This window comes from Dendropsophus ebraccatus, chromosome 3, assembly GCF_027789765.1.
Source record: "Dendropsophus ebraccatus isolate aDenEbr1 chromosome 3, aDenEbr1.pat, whole genome shotgun sequence".
Classification (NCBI taxonomy): domain Eukaryota; kingdom Metazoa; phylum Chordata; class Amphibia; order Anura; family Hylidae; genus Dendropsophus; species Dendropsophus ebraccatus.
Genome location: NC_091456.1, coordinates 15830494 through 15851141, shown reverse-complemented (window position 1 = coordinate 15851141; position 20648 = coordinate 15830494). Strand labels below are relative to the sequence as shown.

Here is a 20648-nt window from a genome sequence, read left to right as displayed (position 1 = left end):
TTACACTAAATGTTGGTCTAGCCTTGATTTTTTTTCCATTTCCACAAGGGGTTAAAAAAGAAAATGAACACAAAACGTGTAGGGTAGTGTCCCCTGAGTACGAAAATACCCCACATGTGGGCATAATGTGCCATATGGGCACAGGGCAAGTCACCAAAGGGACAGAGCGCCATTTAGAGGCTGGAATGGAGGATGGAGGCCATGTCGCAATTACAAAGCTCCTGTGCTGCCAGGACAGTAGAAACCCCCGACAAGTGACCCCATTCTGGAAACTACACCCCATAAGGAATCTAACAAGGGGTGCAGTGAGCATATGGACCCCTCTGGTGACGGGCACTTACGTAGAACATGTGCCGAGAAAATAAAAAATACAATTTTTTTCACTTTCACGTCCCAAATGTGGCCGTCACCAGGGGGCCATATCCCCGCTGCCCCCCTTCTTAGATTCCTTATGGGGTGTAGTTTCCAGAATGGGGTCACTTGTGGGGGGTTTCTACTGTCCTGGCCGCACAGAGGCTTTGTAATTGCATCATGGCATCCTCTAATGGGAATGGCGGCCATACCTACTTAGCTGGGGAAAAGGGACAATTCTAATTTATTTGGGGGTATTAGGCCAATTATTAGTTTATAAGGTTGGAAATGACAGGTGTCCATCAAACTCAACCTGTGTTGATCCAGAGGAAGGCAAAAAACCCTCTTAAGGCAGACGACAGTAGCCTCATCACAGGGGAAAAATTCCTTCCCGACTCCATAATGGTAATCAGAATAATCCCTGGATCAACGTGACCCCTGAAATAGGAATAAGGGACAGAATTTAGATAATGTAGAACCCCAGTGACGTGTGGTACGCCTTGGAGCGATCCAGTATGCAGAGGCCGGGGGGATCAGGACAGGCGTCACACTGGAAAATGGTGTCCTTCCTGATCCCCCTGTTACCCCACACTCTGCACTTCTTCTGGGGTCTCCCTTTCTCCAGTGTGGGGGACGTCACCTGGAAAATGTTGTCCTGGTGCGATACGGGGTCCTTCATATCCAGAAGCGCTGGGTCCGCTCCATGGCTGCTAAATATTAGGGCGCTATTACTATTTCTGATATGTTCGGATCGTGCCGCAAGCTACAGGGCAGCGAGGGACCGGAAGAGGGGGTGCTGGTATAAAAGTTATCCCCGTACAGGTGGTGACCTTTATCCAGCAGTGGGAAGATCAGTTCCCGGACGATCTTCCACTAACTCCGAGGATGGGGGGGGGAGGGGGCATCTGGGGGCTGGATTCGGGTGTCCCTTCCTACATACACTCTAAGGGTACATGCACACTGCGGAATCGCGACAGATAACCCTTCGTGCATTCCACAGCTGGCACCCGCCGGCGGACTGATGCAGGCGCACGTCTCCACACGTGTCATAGACTCCATTCTATGCACGGGCGGATTCCGCTCTCCGTCCAACGTGTTCATTCTTTGGATGGACGACAGATTCCGCCCGTGCATAGATTGGAGTCTATGACACGGGTAGAGACATGCGCCCGCATTAGTCCGCCGGCGGGTGCCAGCTGCGGAATGCACAAAGGGTTATCCTTCGCCATTCCGCAGTTTGCACGTACCCGAAATCTGTAAGTGTACCCTGAGGTACTGTCACAGAGTTTGTAGAATTTCACGCCATACCGTGATCTCTTATTGGGACGGTACTGGCAGAAAAGACGTGTCTGGGGGGCAGCGTACGCTACGCTACCCCCAGACACGTCACTGGATGATGAGGATGAATGGAGGAAAGAAGGATCCCCCCCATTCATCCTCACTGGCTGTTTCGGTGTCGGAGGTAATAATAACGTATCCCTCTGACGCCGAAAACACCCTGGGGGCCATCTTTATACGGGGATTGGTATATGGGGTATGTAGTGGTGTAGTGTCAAACTTTATTCAATGTAGTGTGGTGTAATGTAGTGTTTTTTACGTGATTTTTTACAGTAAGTATAAAAAAAAAACCTACGCCAACAAAGGAGTTGCTGATAAATGGTGCACTTATGTGCGGCACTTATAAGCAGACCGTGGCAGTAGGATATAGAAAAAAAACACCCTACGCCAAAAAGGAGGAGTTGCTGATTAGCAGCGCACTTTCGTGCGATGCTGATCAACACTCAGCGGCGATAGGGTGCGGAAAATAGAAAAAAAAAAATTTGGAAAAAAAAAACAACCTTTTTCTACATTCTGAATATCCCTGTAGCTGCTGATAAGTGTATTACACATATCAGCCGCTAGGGGGCAGCAGAGCGCAAAATCCGGAAAATGACGAGGCTGGAGCCGAAAATAGCCGAAAGAAGACGACGGGGACCGCCGGAAAGACCCGAAGACCGAACGGAATGACGGAGGACGCCGCGAACCCGGAAGACGCCGATCAGGAGCCCGGGACAGGTGAGTAATGTACAAATACCTGCTCTGGACCCCTCGGCTACCTAGCTGAGGGGTCCAGGGCAGGTATTTACTATATTGTGGGACTCTGATCGCCGTGCCACCGGCCCGATCGCCGTGAACGGCCGGCCGGCCGTTCACGGCAATCGGGCCGGTGGCACGGCGATCACCATTACTTTTTACAGTAATGGCGGTCGGTGCCGTCCTCGGACAGCACCGACCGCCATTTTTTTCCGGGTCATCGGGTCACCGATGACCCGGAAAGGTTCCGATCGCCGCTATTGGCTGATCTGAATTGATCAGCCTATAGCGGCGATCGTAAGCACGGGGGGTGTTAACCACCCCCGTGCCGTGAAGCTATGATGGCCTGCTATGATTTATAGCAGTCCATCTTCCCCGACCGCTGTGTGTGAACACGCAGCGATCGGGGAAACATCGGGCGTACCCATACGCCCGTTTGCGTTAAAGCCCAGGCAACGGGGGCGTATGGGTACGCCCGATGTCGTTAAGGGGTTAAGGAACATATATTTGTTAACAATGGTTTGAATTTTTTACAGGCCATCAGATACAATATAAGTTATACATGTTACATATCGATGTAATCGTAACGACTTGAGGAACATGCATAACAAGTCAGTTTTACCCCAAGGCGAATGGCGTAAAAACACATACCCCCCAAATAAAAGAAATGCGTTTTTTAATTTCAATTTCACCACACCTTGAATTTTTTTCTGGATTCGCAGTGTACTTTATGCAAAAATTCAGCCCGTCATTGCAAAGTACAAGTAGTGACGCAAAAAATAAGGGCTCATGTGGGTTTCTAGGTGGAAAAATGCAAGTGCTATGGCCTTTTAAACACAAGGAGGAAAAAACCGAAAACGTAAAAACTAAAATGGGCCCCGTCCTTAACCCCTTAAGGACAGAGCCAATTTCGATTTTTTGCGTTTTCGTTTTTTCCTCCTTGTGCTTAAAAGGCCATAGCACTTGCATTTTTCCACCTAGAAACCCACATGAGCCCTTATTTTTTTGCGTCACTAATTGTACTTTGCAATGACAGGCTGAATTTTTGCATAAAGTACACTGTGAAACCAGAAAAAAATTCAAAGTGTGGTGAAATTAAAAAAAAACAACAAAAAAAACGCATTTTGTTTATTTGGGGGAAATGTGTTTTTACGCCATTCGCCCTGGGGTAAAACTGACTTGTTATGCATGTTCCTCAAGTCGTTATGATTAAAACGATATGTAACATGTATAACTTATATTGTATCTGATGGCCTGTAAAAAATTCAAACCATTGTCAACAAATATACGTCACTTAAAATCGCTCCATTCCCAGGCTTATAGCGCTTTTATCCTTTGGTCTATGGGGCTGTGTCATTTTTTGCGCCATGATGTGTTCTTTCTATCGGTACCTTGATTGCGCATATACGACTTTTTGATCGCTTTTTATTACAATTTTTCTGGATTTGATGCGACCAAAAATGCGCAATTTTGCACTTTGGGATTTTTTTGCGCTGACGCCGTTTATCGTGCGAGATCAGGAATGTGATTAATAGTTCAGGCGATTACGCACGCGGCGATAGCAAACATGTTTGTTTATTTATTTATTTACTTTTATTAATAACCTGGGAAAAGGGGGGTGATTCAGACTTTTATTAGGGGAGGGGGATTTTTACTAATAACAATACTTTTTTCTTTACTTTTACACTTATACTAGAAGCCCCCCTGGGGTTAGGGTTATTCCCCTCCTGGGGGACTTCTAGTATAAGTGCATTGATCTCTCATTGAGATCTCTGCAGCATAGATATGCTGCAGAGATCCATGAGATAGGTACTCGTTTACTTCCGGCTGCTGCAGCCGGAAGTAAAAGAGTGCCGAGCCGGGGACGGCGCCATCTTGGAGCGGTCTCCGGCCGGCTTCAGTTACGGAGATCACTCCTCCGGGATAACATCCCGGAGGAGCGATCTCCCCACTAGACACCAGGGATGACGCTGCGTCCGGTAATCGGATGCAGCTGTCAACTTTGACAGCTGCATCTGATTACTGTATTAGCGGGCACGGCGATCGGACCGTGCCCGCTAATACCTGCGGTCCCGGGCTACAAGCGACACCCGGGACCGCCGCGGTTCAGAGCAGGGTCCAGGCGATTTTAAGAAACTTTGTAATTGGGTTTAATAGCCAAACCTGCCATTATCTGCATGAAAAAAGCCTTTTCCCTGGTTGCCCCCTCCTCTCCTTTCTGTCATCCACTCCTCAGAATCAGGAAATCTCGACTGTTTTTTCATCAGTCGGATCTGTCTGGTCTATGAAGATGGGAGGGGGAGGGAGCGAGATTAGCGGGCAGTTGAGAGCCTAGAACAAAGGATTGCACAGCGGGGGAGCTATTCAGAGACCTAATTAGAGGTCAGAGAGGTCCCTGGTGACTGTCAGAGGAGAGAGCCCGTGATGTGAATGTAAATTAACTCTTTGTTGTCCTGTTTTACTGCTTTTACTTTCTCTCTCCAAAGGAAAACAATGAAGACAGGGGGAGAGCTTCAAACTAATTCTAATCAGGGCAACCTACACTATTTAATGATGTGTCTTTTTTATCGGTTGATTACAGGTCCTGTTTAGGTGTCGCTGTCATGTCAGAAGTATTTTGAACTCACAGTAATACTTTAAACTGGTAATCTAGCATTACATCAGCTGCTGTATGTCCTGCAGGAGGTGGTGTATTCTTTCCAGTCTGTCACAATGCTCTTTGCTAACACCTATGTCCAGAACAAATCCCCACAGAAAACCTCTCCTGCTCTTCAGACTGAAAAGAAAACACCACTTCCTGCAGGGCATACAGCAGCTGATACGTACTTGAAAACTTGAAAATTTTTAATAAAAGTAAATTACAAATCACTGGAAGTTTTTGATTCAAAAGAAGAAAAAAAATTTGGTGAACAACCACTCGGAAATGTAGTCAAATTACATTAAAAACAGCTTTAGGCTATGTTCACACTAGGTGCTGAGAAGCACTAATAACAGCCATTGTTGTAACATATCAGCCAAAATTTAATGTTCATGATCCTTAATTCAAGACGTTGTCTTACAACAATGGCCCTTGTTAAAGAGTCACTGTCGTATTTTTTTTTTTTGCAGAAATCAATAGTCCAGGCGATTTTAAGAAACTTTGTAATTGGGTTTATTAGCCAAATCTGCCATTATCTGCATGTAAAAAGCCTTTTCCCAGGTCCCCCCCCTCCTTCCTCTTTTTCATCCACTCTGAAAAATCTGAAAATTGTGACTTGTTGCAGGAGACGTACCCTGTCTGCTCTAGGGAGAGGGGAGGGGGGAGGAGGAAGGAGGGAGTTAGCCGGCAGCAGAAAGCAGATAACAGAGGATTACAGGCACAGAGCTGGGTAACAGCTGTAATCTGAGCTCAGACAGGTCACTGGTGACTGTCACAGCAGATATCCCGTGATGGATTTGTAGATTAACTCTTTGTTGTCCTGTTTTGGTCTTTTCTTTAGCTCTCTCCATAGGAGAACAATGAAGACAGGGGGGAGAGCTTCAAACTGATTTTTCATGATAAAAATGCATTTTTCGGATAATAAACCCAATTACAAAGTTTCTTAAAATCGCCTGGACTATTGATTTCTGCAAAAAAAAATTTCACGACAGTGACACTTTAAAGAGGACCTGTCACCCCCCGTTCCGGGGTGACAGCCTCCCAACCCCCGCTAGAGCACCTTATACGTACCGGGTCCCGCTTCTTGAGACGGTCGGGTGATTGAGATTTCATCGCCTGAAGCCCGGCGCGCGCTCCTGAGAGTCCAACTCTCATAGAGAATGACTGGTGAGTCCGACGCTCCGTCATTCTCTATGAGCGTTTGACTCATCTCAGGAGCGCGCGGTCTGAAAAATCGCTGTGAGTATGTAATGCAGCCGCCCCCTTAACCCCTTCGGCTCCCCCTCTGTCTGTATACATTACCTCTCTCCTTGCTTCACGGGGTCCCGGCGTCCTGCTCTCCCGCCCAGCCAATCAGTGTGTTGCCCAGCCGCAGGCACTGATTGGCTGGGCGGCAGAGCAGGACGCCGGGACCCCGTGAAGCAAGGAGAGAGGTAATGTATAAACAGACAGATGGGGAGCCAAAGGGGTTAAGGGGGGGCCGCTGCATTACATACTCTATGTATTGACAGGGACCTGCCAGGACCTTGACTCGTAGCGGATCTCTCAGCAAAACTCGCAGCTTTCCGCTGCGAGTCGGTACGTGTGAACATACCCTTAAAAGGATTAGAACAGTTGGGCCAAGACGGGCACCCCTATCATTTTGTCCATAAAATAGAAACACACTACCATTACCAATAGTACTTGGCTTTGATAAATAAAAAAATCTAAGCAATAAATTTCCTTAAAGGGGTTGGAAAAGCATTATTAGAGGTAGGGCATCTGAGCATTGCAGTTTTGTTTAGTTTCCTGTTAGGCTGGGTTCACACTACGTTTTTGCAATCCGTTTTTCTTTTTTGTTGTTGCAAAAAACGGATGAAAAACTAATGAGGAAAACGGATGCAATTGTGTGCATCTATTTTTTCACTGACTTCCAGTATAAAAAAAAAAAGGCTGTTTTTTTTTTTTTTGACGGACACAAAAATGAGGTCGACCACGTTTATGTATATGTTAAAAGAAAAAAAAACAAAAAACGGATTGCAAAAACGTAGTGTGAACCCAGCCTTACCCTCCCAATATTTTACGCGTCCATAGAATTACGTAAAGCACAAAAAGAGCAGGAAAAGTGTGAATGATGTTTGCTAAAGGTTTTTAAAGAAATCCGCTAAGTGTTATTTACACAATTCCAATATAATTCTTGAAATATTCTAAAAAAATAAAAACTTTTTTAATACAGCAAAACAACCTGTCCTGGTGATTTTGCCGCTGGCTCCTGACTGGCTCTTCCACGAGCCCTTGCTCTGGCTCTTCCACTCATGTCTTAAACCTGTAAGATATAAAGAATTATAAGGACTTATTATAACCCCATGTCTGCTTCAATGCTATTTATTTCATCTATCCTGACACCTTGCAAAGCCCATCATCATACCTCTTCACCTCCATATCCCATCTATAGTAATGTTCTCTACAAATCATCCCCCGGAACAGTCCTGACCTGCTCAGTGCTTGTTTTTTGTTTAATCTCTTCTCACAAAGCCCCTTGCAAAGCAGTGCATCTGTAATCCGTTCCTCCCTCCACCTCTTCTAGAGTAATATACTATATAATCATCAGATAAGCAGAGTACAAGCCTGATAATTCATCATCACTGTGTAAAGCAATAGCAAAGGGAGGGTGGATGCATGAAATAAATATGTTTCTAAACCAACTGGTGTCAGTTATACAGATTTGTAAATTATTCTAAAAATCTCCAGTTGTCCAGCACTTATCAGCTACTGTATGTCCTGCAGGAAGTGGTGGATTCTTTCCAGTCTGGCACAGTGCTCTCTGCTGCCACCTCTGTCCATGTCAGGAACTGTCCAGAGCAGGAGAGGTTTTCTATGGGATTTGCTGCTATTACTGCTGTGGACAGTTCCTGACATGGACAGAGGTGGCAGCAGAGAGCACTGTGTCAGACTGGAAAGAATCCACCACTTCCTGCAGGACATACAGCAGCTAATAAGTACTGGAAGACAGGAGATTTTTAAATAGAAGTAAATTACAAATCTATATAAATTTCCAAAACCAGCTGATCTGAAATTTTTTTTTGTCAGAGCACCCATTTAAACCCTCTGGAAATGACTTGTCCAACTTCCCTTCAGGGGTCCACTTCCTGTGATGAAATTGTACGAACTGTACCACACAACCAATCACAGCTCAGCTTCCATTTTTACCAGAGCTGAGATTGGTTGCTATGGGTAGTTTACACCATTTGATTAATCTGGGCCTATATTTTACATAAAACGTGCTATTAAAAAAATAAATATATATATCGCCCCCACGAACAAGCCTTCATACTGCTACACTGATAGGGAAGTAGGATTTTGGAATGGGATGTACATATAGTCATGAATGTATATATGATCTCCTCTCCGCCAAATCTAAAGGTGACCATTCACTTCTCATTCTCCTGGACCTATCTGCAGCTTTTGACACTGTAGACCACCAGCTCCTCCTCTCCACGCTCCGCTCTATCGGCCTCAAGGACTCTGCTCTTTCCTGGTTCTCCTCCAATCTCTCCGACCGCTCCTTTAGCGTATCACTTTCTGGCTCCACGTCATCTTCCCTCCCCCTTACAGTCGGGGTTCCTCAGGGATCAGTCCTGGGCCCTCTCCTTTTCTCACTTTACCCATCGGACAAATCATCAGTAAGTTTGGTTTTCATCTCTATGCTGATGATACCCAGCTATATACCTCCTCCCGTGATATCACCCCCGCTATATACCATCTCTATGCTGATGATACCCAGCTATATACCTCCTCCCGTGATATCACCCCCGCTATATACCATCTCTATGCTGATGATACCCAGCTATATACCTCCTCCCGTGATATCACCCCCGCTATATACCATCACTATGCTGATGATACCCAGCTCTATACCTCTTCCCGTGATATCACCCCCGCTATATACCATCTCTATGCTGATGATACCCAGCTATATACCTCCTCCCGTGATATCACCCCCGCTATATACCATCTCTATGCTGATGATACCCAGCTCTATACCTCCTCCCGTGATATCACCCCCGCTCTTCTACAGAACACCAGTAACTGTCTGTTTCTAACGCTATGTCCTCCCTATTCCTAAAACTAAACCTAAGACTGAGCTTCTTGTCTTCCCTCCCTCTGCTAACTGCCCCCCACCTGACATCTCCATCTCTGTCTGTGGTGCGACCATAGCCCCTACACAACAAGCCCGCTGCCTTGGGGTTATGTTTGACTCGGATCTGTCCTTCACTCCTCATATCAAATCCCTTTCACGTTCCTGTAATCTGCATCTAAAAAACATCTCTAAAATCCGTCCCTTCCTTACTGTCGAATCTGCTAAAACTCTTATTGTCGCTCTGATCCATTCCCGTCTAGACTACTGCAATTCCATACTAATCGGCCTTCCTTCCTCTAATCTCTCCCCTCTCCAGTCCATTCTCAATACAGCGGCCAGGCTCATCTCCATGTCCAGCGGTTATACCAATACCTCCCCCCTGTGCCAGTCACTACATTGGCTCCCTATTAAACACAGGATTCAATATAATGTCCTCCTGCTCACCCACAAGGCTCTCCACAGTGCTGCACCTCCCTATATCTCCTCCCTCATCTCTGTCTACCGCCCTACCCGTGCCTTACGCTCCTCTAATGACTTAAGACTAACAACCACCTTGATCCGCACCTCTCACTCCCGTCTCCAGGACTTCACCCGAGCTGCACCAGTTCTATGGAATGCATTACCCAAGACTGTCAGACTCACCACCAATACCCAAAGCTTCAAACGTGCCCTCAAAACTCATCTATTCAAGCAGGCTTACCAGGTTCCCTAATTTTGACTGCTACCTTCAAACTCCCCCCCCCACACACATACACACACGCCAAGCATGTAAGCACTTAGACCTGTGCAGGCAGGCATTGGCTGGTGACAGGCTCACCCCCCCTTACCTGCACTGCCTTATATATAATGATGGCCGGACCATAAGAACAATGAAGCACTTTGCCCCTCTGCCATTTTGTCTCGCACCCCCTCCTGATAGTCTGTAAGCTCATGCATGCGAGCAGGGACCTCACTCCTCATGTATGGATAATTATATGTATCTCTGTAATGTCTATTTTTGTTTATGTATGTACCCCCAGAATTGTAAAGTGCTGCGGAATCTGTTGGCGCTATATAAATAAAAATTTTATATATATATATATATATATATATAAAACTCAGGCCCTCCAGCTTATTAAAATATACAATACCCATCATGCCTGGACAGCTAAAGCTTTGGCTGTCCAGGCATGATGGGAATTGTAGTTTTTCAACAGCTGGAGGACCTACTCTCCTGGCAGCAACCTGAGGCAGGCACAGTATGGAAAGACACAGGGTCACATGACCACGTGTGGTACTGTAGTAGTTTTGGAACCTTTTTTTCCGCTTAGTACAATAATAACGGTCGGGGACGTTCTGGAACCTTCTATTCCGCTCAGTACAATCGTTCTGGAACGTTCGCCCATCCGAGTTCTCTTTAGGACTGTACAGTGACCGGTCACCACGTGTGTACACCTGTATACTACCACACAGAAGGTGCTGGAATACGGCTATTACATCCCGGTTACCTAGCAGCTCCTAATAACGTTCAGTCAGTCAGCAACATAGAAGAAGACAACAGTAGCGTGTGACGTCACCTTATTCCCGATTGCCTCTTACGTAGTTGGCTGACGAAGCGCGACACCACCCAGGCGCTGATCCGCGGCTCCTCCAACTGCCTGCGCAGCGTCCGGAACTATTTTATATAGTGCACGCTCCCTGCAGATCCGTCCGCGAACAAAAGATGTAAAGAAAGTCTGTGGTCAATAATAATGATCGGATGGAAATACCTAGCTTCACTGTGAACTAATCAGTAGAAATGTGTTTTCCTGGAAGTGTTTTTATATTATATTTCTATAGGCACTCCTTTTTAATGCGCGGAGGAACCACAGATGGAGAACCCCCTACAGAGAGACCGCCAGTTACTGTAACCAATAGAATAGCAGTATTTGTCGCGCGCTTTTCTCGGATTGGTCGTTGGAGTTTCTTGTCACCGTCAGACCACTGTGCTGCTGTGGGTCCTGGCCGGCATCGCCTGAGGAGATGGGGCGATGTCCGGGCCTGTACAACCACATGTATGTCTGATAATACAGAACTGATCAGAATCAGGTAACTGTACCCCAAGAGGTACTGATCAGATCAATATAACCCAAGGTACTGATCAGATCAATATACACCAAGAGGTACTGATCAGATCAATATACACCAAGAGGAACTGATCAGATCAATATACACCAAGAGGAACTGATCGGATCAATATACCCCAAGAGGAACTGATCAGATTAATATACCCCAAGAGGTACTGATCAGATCAATACACCCTAAGAGGTACTGATCAGATCAATATACCCCATGAGGTACTGATCAGATCAATATACCCCAAGAGGTACTGATCAGATCAATATACCCCATGAGGTACTGATCAGATCAATATACCCCAAGAGGAACTGATCGGATCAATATACCCCAAGAGGAACTGATCAGATTAATATACCCCAAGAGGTACTGATCAGATCAATATTCCCCATGAGGTACTGATCAGATCAATATACCCCAAGAGGTACTGATCAGATCAATATACCCCATGAGGTACTGATCAGATCAATATACCCCAAGAGGAACTGATCGGATCAATATACCCCAAGAGGAACTGAGCAGATCAATATACCCCAAGAGGTACTGATCAGATTAATACACCCTAAGATGTATTGATCAGATAAATACTGTATACTCCAAGTGGTACTGATCAGATAAACATACCAAGGTACTGATCAATATCAGATACACATACAGTACTTCAAGAGGTACTGATCAGTTGATTTGGAATTCATTTTGTGAGCCCCAATAGGAGATGAAGCTGATTGGTGACACGCTCTGTACATAATACAGGATATAATTGCTCTGTACATAATACAGGATATAATTGCTCTGTACGTAATACAGGATATAATTGCTCTGTACGTAATACAGGATATAATTGCTCTGTACATAATACAGGATATAATTGCTCTGTACGTAATACAGGATATATTTGCTCTGTACATAATACAGGATATATTTGCTCTGTACATAATACAGGATATAATTGCTCTGTACGTAATACAGGATATAATTGCTCTGTACGTAATACAGGATATATTTGCTCTGCACGTAATACAGGATATAATTGCTCTGTACATAATACAGGATATAATTGCTCTGTATGTAATACAGGATATATTTGCTCTGTACATAATACAGGATATAATTGCTCTGTACATAATACAGGATATAATTGCTCTGTATGTAATACAGGATATATTTGCTCTGTACATAATACAGGATATATTTGCTCTGTACGTAATACAGGATATATTTGCTCTGTACATAATACAGGATATATTTGCTCTGTACGTAATACAGGATATATTTGCTCTGTACATAATACAGGATATATTTGCTCTGTACGTAATACAGGATATAATTGCTCTGTACATAATACAGGATATAATTGCTCTGTACATAATACAGGATATATTTGCTCTGTACATAATACAGGATATAATTGCTCTGTATGTAATACAGGATATAATTGCTCTGTACATAATACAGGATATATTTGCTCTGTACGTAATACAGGATATATTTGCTCTGTACATAATACAGGATATATTTGCTCTGTACGTAATACAGGATATATTTGCTCTGTACATAATACAGGATATATTTGCTCTGTACATAATACAGGATATATTTGCTCTGTACGTAATACAGGATATATTTGCTCTGTACATAATACAGGATATATTTGCTCTGTACGTAATACAGGATATATTTGCTCTGTACGTAATACAGGATATAATTGCTCTGTATGTAATACAGGATATAATTGCTCTGTACATAATACAGGATATAATTGCTCTGTATGTAATACAGGATATATTTGCTCTGTACATAATACAGGATATATTTGCTCTGTACGTAATACAGGATATATTTGCTCTGTACGTAATACAGGATATATTTGCTCTGTACGTAATACAGGATATATTTGCTCTGTACATAATACAGGATATAATTGCTCTGTATGTAATACAGGATATATTTGCTCTGTACATAATACAGGATATATTTGCTCTGTACGTAATACAGGATATATTTGCTCTGTACATAATACAGGATATAATTGCTCTGTACGTAATACAGGATATATTTGCTCTGTACGTAATACAGGAATACAGAATATATTTGCTCTGTACGTAATACAGGATATAATTGCTCTGCACGTAATACAGGATATAATTGCTCTGCACGTAATACAGGATATATTTGCTCTGTACGTAATACAGGATATAATTGCTCTGTACGTAATACAGAATATATTTGCTCTGTACATAATACAGGATATATTTGCTCTGTACGTAATACAGGATATATTTGCTCTGTACATAATACAGGATATATTTGCTCTGTACGTAATACAGGATATATTTGCTCTGTACATAATACAGGATATATTTGCTCTGTACGTAATACAGGATATATTTGCTCTGTACGTAATACAGGATATAATTGCTCTGTATGTAATACAGGATATAATTGCTCTGTACATAATACAGGATATAATTGCTCTGTATGTAATACAGGATATATTTGCTCTGTACATAATACAGGATATATTTGCTCTGTACGTAATACAGGATATATTTGCTCTGTACGTAATACAGGATATATTTGCTCTGTACGTAATACAGGATATATTTGCTCTGTACATAATACAGGATATAATTGCTCTGTATGTAATACAGGATATATTTGCTCTGTACATAATACAGGATATATTTGCTCTGTACGTAATACAGGATATATTTGCTCTGTACATAATACAGGATATAATTGCTCTGTACGTAATACAGGATATATTTGCTCTGTACGTAATACAGGATATAATTGCTCTGCACGTAATACAGGATATAATTGCTCTGCACGTAATACAGGATATATTTGCTCTGTACGTAATACAGGATATAATTGCTCTGTACGTAATACAGGATATATTTGCTCTGTAAGTAATACAGGATATATTTGCTCTGTAAGTAATACAGGATATATTTGCTCTGTACGTAATACAGGATATATTTGCTCTGTACGTAATACAGGATATAATTGCTCTGTACATAATACAGGATATAATTGCTCTGTACATAATACAGGATATAATTGCTCTGTATGTAATACAGGATATATTTGCTCTGTACATAATACAGGATATATTTGCTCTGTACGTAATACAGGATATATTTGCTCTGTACGTAATACAGGATATATTTGCTCTGTACGTAATACAGGATATATTTGCTCTGTACATAATACAGAATATATTTGCTCTGTATGTAATACAGGATATATTTGCTCTGTACATAATACAGGATATAATTGCTCTGTACGTAATACAGGATATATTTGCTCTGTACGTAATACAGGAATACAGAATATATTTGCTCTGTACGTAATACAGGATATAATTGCTCTGCACGTAATACAGGATATATTTGCTCTGTACTTAATACAGGATATAATTGCTCTGTACGTAATACAGGATATATTTGCTCTGTACTTAATACAGGATATATTTGCTCTGTACGTAATACAGGATATATTTGCTCTGTACTTAATACAGGATATATTTGCTCTGTACGTAATACAGGATATATTTGCTCTGTACGTAATACAGGATATATTTGCGCTATACGGATAAAGGAATTGTTATTATTGCAGGTGCGCACTCCACTGGAAGCAATGTAAATGCAGACGCACAAATTACAGCCGTACTCTCCAAACACTAAGCTCCCGCCATGGTATCCTACTTGCCTCAGTGTTTCAATGGGATACCTCGCGTACATGCTCTCTGCTCAAAGAATTGAGCGGAGGCGCACGAGACGTCACATTGACACACTTAGGCGGGCGGTATTCTGAGCGGAGTCCGCGGTGGGGGCTCCACTGTGAAATTTGTCTGTTTTACTCAGTTTGAACGCACCCTAAGGAGTATGTGAATTATGTGGGCCCATCTGTCACAGTAGAGTGACCCCAGGTCAGATGAGAGTGTATGTTATATAAACTCACCTCTCATGGGGCCTGAAGGTGGCCGTACACCTTCAATAACTCAGCTGAACAACATTTCCCAGAAGGTATTTAACCCCTTGATGCCCAGATGTCCAGGTCACAGTGAAGCAATGTTCCTCCTCCTCTTCTAAGAGACATAACACTTTTATTTTTCCACCTACAGGGCTGGTTGGGGGCTAATTTTTTCACTATAAAGGAAAATTTGTGATTGTTCTTTACTAATTTTTTTCTGATATTTTAATTTCATTTTTGAAAAGTCAGCAATCCTGGTGTTTTTTTCCCATCTTTCCCATCACACACAGTATTTTTTGCTTAGTATTTTGCAACCAAAACCAGGAGTGGATTGAAAACACAGAAAGACTATGAGGGACATTTACTAAGAAGTCAAATGGTGCGTTTACACAGACAGATTTATCTGACAGATCTTTGAAGCCAAAGCCAGGAACAGACTATAAACAGGGATCAGGTCATAAAGGACAGACTGGGATCTATCCTCTTTTCAAATCCATTCCTGGCTTTGGCTTCCAAAATCTGTCAGATAAATCTTTCTGTGTAAACGCACCATAATAAGTGCAAATATTCTAATGGGGATTGGTGTATATTTTGTTCTAATTTATTGTGACTGATTCATTAACATGTAGCACCACCATAGTAAATGCATCTAAATAAAAAGGCGCAAAAAAGGCTATGAAACTATGAAACAATGGCGCAGTTTTATTCACCTGGTTCTGACCAGACGTAAGCCTGCGCCTGTTTATGCGACTTTTTTAAAAGTTGCAAATGATGAATTGGGCGCTAATCCCAGATTATGCAAACTTTTGGGTGAATACTTAAAACAGGGAGATTAAAAAAAAGTTGCATCTAAAAATATTCATCTGTCGAATACTGGTTCAAAAATAGAACTTAGACCAAAAATGGGGGAAAAATGCAATTATTCACCAAAAAATAGGCGCAAACCCCTTAATAAATGTCCCCCTATGTTTACACACTGTTTAAATTTAGTGGATGGCTGCCATTTAACCTGTTCAGGACCAGGCTTATTTTCGTTTTTGCGCTGTAATTTTCCTCTTCGTGTTTGAAAGGCCAAAGCGCTTGCAGTTTTTTATCTACAGTCCCACACGAGCCCTTATTTTTTGCGACACCAATTGTACTTTGCAAAGACAGAATTAAAGGGGTAGTGCGGTGTTCAACATTTATTCCCTAAATAACACACATTACAAAGTTATACAACTGTGTAATGTGTGTCTTTGAAGTGAATGGGCCCCTTCCCCAAGTTCCCCTCACCCCTGGAGTGGTCTGGCCGGCCTCCTGAAGATGACATGTTCGACCCAAGATGGCGGCCAGGGTTGACAGTGATTCATTGAGTATAGGGCATCACACTTCCATGTTTACGCCATTTGCCCTGTGGTAAAACTGACTTGTTATATATGTTCCCTAAGTCAGTACAATTACAACAATATGTAATTTATATAACTTTTATTTTATCTGACTGCTTTTAAAAAATGAAAGAGAAAAAAAATCTAAATGCTCTATCACTATCCATAATGCTTTAAAGAGAACCTGTCACCCCCTGTGCTGGGGCAGAGCCCAGCCGACCCCCCGGTGCAGACCCATATACTAGGGCTGGGCGATTAATCGAATTAATTTGATTAATCGTCCAGAACGTTGAAATCGATTTGATTTTTTGTGAAAATCGTAAATTCGATTTTCACAAAAAATCATTTCGGGCTGCTGTGCCGGAGAGGAGCTGAGAGGAAGGTGGGTTGCGGTGCGGGCCGGCAGGAGAGCCGTAGAGGGGCGGTGTGAGTGAGCGGGGAGAAGATGCTGGGTGGCCAGGCTGGAGAGGGGCTGTGTGGTGCGGGCCGGTGGGAGAGCCGTAGAGGGGCGGTGTGGGTGAGTGGGGAGAAGATGCTGGGTGGCCAGGCTTTAGAGGGGCGGTGCCGGCGGCCTCCAGCCACTGACAGCGCCGCCGCTGACCTGCCCCCGCCCCCTCCACTGAGCGTCCCGCTCTCCTCCCGGCCAGACATGGAGGTCCCGGGTCTGTGGAGGAGGAGGCCGCAGGGCTTACAGTAGGTGGTGATCGCAGCGCTGCAGGTCCTGGAGCTATACAGCGGGATGGGGGGGGGGCTCAGTGCAGATCCCCATTCCCGCTGTATAGCTCCGTGACCCGCAGCGCCGCGATCACCACCTACTGTAGTCCATGCGGGCTCCTCCTCCACAGACCCGGGACCTCCATGTCTGGCCGGGAGGAGAGCATGTGTGCGGAGGTGAGAGGAGGAGGAGAAGGAGATGTATGTGCCCTCCTGCTCCAATCACCCCCCAGCTGCACCAGTCACCCCTCAGTGTCCCCCCAATCACCTCAGTGTCCCCCAGTCCCCAAATGCCCTCAGTGTCCCCTCCCAGTCCCCTCAGTGTCCCCCCCCAGTCCTCAAATCCCCTCAGTGTCCCCCCAGTCCCGTCAGTGTCCCCCCCCCCCCAATCCCCTCAGTGTCCCCCCAGTTCCCCAATCCCCTCAGTGTCCCCCACATCCCCTCAGTGTCCCCCCCATCCCCTCAGTGTCCCCCCATCCCCTCAGTGTCCCCCCATTCCCCTTCAGTGTCCCCCCCCGTCCCCTCAGTGTCCCCCCAGTCCCCTTCAGTGTCCCCCCAGTCCCCCAATCCCCTCAGTGTCCTCCCCATCCCCTCAGTGTCCCCCCCAATCCCCTCAGTGTCCCCCCCAGTCCCCTTCAGTGTCCCCCCCAGTCCCCTTCAGTGTCACCCCAGTCGCCTTCAGTGTCCCCCAGTGTCACCCCATTCCCCCTCAGTCTCCCCAGTCACCCCTCATCTATACCTCCACTACTACACCCCTTATCCACTAGACCTCCACTACTACACCCTACGTAGATGAAGGCACAAACATGATTTCCTATACTATATGGGGGCTCTGTTACACTGGAAAGCAATACAGTTGTTGTCTGAAATATCATTAAAATAGTATCTGATGCTGCAGGGAGAAAATGTTCTGTTTATTTAGCAAAAAAAGAAAAAAATCGAGATTTAAATCGAGATTCGTCCAAATTTTTTTAAAAATCGAGATTTTATTTTTTGCCCATATCGCCCAGCCCTACCATATACTTACCGCTTCCACGAAGTCCCGGTCCAGGAGCCTGTCCTGCTGCCGAGAAATCCCCATCCTAAGTCACACGCGTGGCTCCAGTCATTCTCTATGGACATCGGATTAATTTCTGAGCAGCAATTTTGCACTTTGGCAGGTTTTTGCAAGTACACAGTTTACCGTGTGCAATCTGACTGCGCCCACTAATCGCAGGAGCGTGGCGGTTCAGAGCGGCTTTGCCACGCATCCCCTCTCTGAAGCCCCTCACCTGCATCAGAACATACATTTAAATTCTGATGCGGGAAGGTTTAATGGAAAATAATTGCTGTTATTTGAAATAGCGGCTGTTTTACCATTAAATGGCGGCCATCCACTAAATTTTAAGTGTGTGAACATAGTCTTTGGTTTTGTTGAAAAATACTGATCAAAAATACTGTGTGGGACCATGGCCTAAGGGTGGGTTCACACGTACCGGATCACAGCGGATTTCACGCTGCAAGTTTTAATGTGTTGTTTTGAAAAAATGCCATAGCGACATGTCCAAAGCATACATCGAAAAAAAAAATCAATGTGTGACCAGTGTAAAATAACCTCCGCTGTTCACTCAATAAGGGCCGCAAATTAATTAAGAAGATTTAGAAAATGTTCCTACAATGTAAAAATAAGGGCAAATAACGCCTTTTGTTTTGCAACAATGGCCGTTATTTGCACTTTTTTTTGTATTGTGGGAATATATGTAAGTAAATGCTGTGAGCGTTGCTTTTATGTCCCGAAAACGTACTTTGTAAAGCCTACCGATGAAGGCATGTCGATGGTCCGGAGCTCCTAACCAGTCACGGCTGGGGTCCGTCCCTGAATGCCAACGTTCCCAGGGAGGTGTGATTGGCGTCAAGATTTTCTGTGACTAATTAAGAGCTCCGGACCGCCCATATGCCTACATGGGTAGTATGTTTTTGGGACATATAAGTAACGCCCATAGTGATTACTTATATCCCTGGAAAACATTGCTGGGGGACATATAGCAACATATTTATAACCATAACAGTGTTTTTCTCACAAATGCTTCCCTTCAGTGGAGTAGCTACCATGAAGGCAGGGAAGGCGACTGCTATGGGGCCCCTGCAGGAAGGGGGCCCGAGGAAGCCTGCTCTGCCTTCATGGTAGGTACTGTATGCCACTAAGAGCCGACCACTGTACCCCGCTCCCCCAGGGGTCCAGAGAGGAAGAGGGACCTGCCACTGCACTGTTCAGCCCCCTCACTGTAGTGCCGGGTGAGCGGGCTGAACATCAAAAGGAGAGGAACAGAGGAGCAGGACCTGCCAGGTACTGCACAGCACAGAAGGAGAGGGATGAAGGCCCCTATGATCACATGACCCAAAGGTCCTGAATACTTCTATGTGAAGATCAGCCTGGACTACAGGAGGAGGAGGGGGGGAGCCTGGGAACGGTAAGTGCTGTGTATGTGTGTCAGTGAGTGTATGTATGTATGTATGTGTAGGGGAGCGTACAGGATTCATGGGGCCCCCGTACAGTTTTTTGCTATGGGGCCCCATGAATCCTAGCTACACCCCTGGTTCCCTTTAACTAAAGTTATTAGGGTATTTTCCTGCAGAAGCTTATGCTGGATTTACACCGAACGATTATCGTTCGAATTTTCGCTATAACGATCGCATTTGAGCGATAATCGTTCTGTGTAAACACAGCAAACGATCAGGCGACGAGCGAAAAATCATTCATTTTGATCTTTCAACATGTTCTCAAATCGTCGTCCGTCGTTCACTAAATATTCGCAGATCGCGAAAGATTCACCCTATGTGAAAGATGGGCTTAAACGTTCTTAAAAACGATCGCAATAACGATTTTTCTTACGAATCTTCTAACAATTTTTCTCAGTCTAAATGCTGATTGTTAGAAAAATAAAGTCGTTGCTTCAAAATCGTTAATCGTTCAATTGGGCGAATTATAGTTCCGTGTAACGTTAATTTCAGTCATGGTATTCACACCTGATGGCAGAAGGTAGAAACTATAAATGAGCCCCTAATGCTGCATTTACACGGAACGATTATCGCTCAAATTTTCGCATGAACGATCGCATTTGAGTAATAATCATTCCGTGTAAACACAGTCAACGATCAAGCGATGAGCGAAAAATCGTTCATTTTGATCTTTCAACATGTTCTAAAATCGTCGTTCGTCGTTCGCCAAAAATGGGCAGATGGCTTCGTGTAAACAGTCTTTCAAAGATTCACCCTATGTAAAAGATGGGCTTAAGCGATCTTAAAAACTATCGCAATAACGATTCTTCTTACGAAT

At 44.2% G+C, this 20648-nt stretch overlaps 1 protein-coding gene across 4 annotated transcripts in view; it reads right to left on the bottom strand.

The window, feature by feature from the left end:
- PIWIL1 (piwi like RNA-mediated gene silencing 1) overlaps positions 1-10840 on the bottom strand; it is a 64906-nt gene extending 54066 nt beyond the window's left edge. Inside the window, exons 1-2 of one of the 4 annotated variants that reach the window (XM_069960969.1) lie at positions 10739-10840; positions 7287-7367 (exon numbers count right to left, since the gene is read on the bottom strand). In XM_069960969.1, the coding sequence (XP_069817070.1) occupies positions 7287-7358 (72 nt within the window). In that variant the 5' untranslated portion in view covers positions 7359-7367; positions 10739-10840. The other 3 variants (XM_069960973.1, XM_069960970.1, XM_069960972.1) reach the window with 3 other exon arrangements.
- Positions 10841-20648: the final 9808 nt, after the last annotated feature.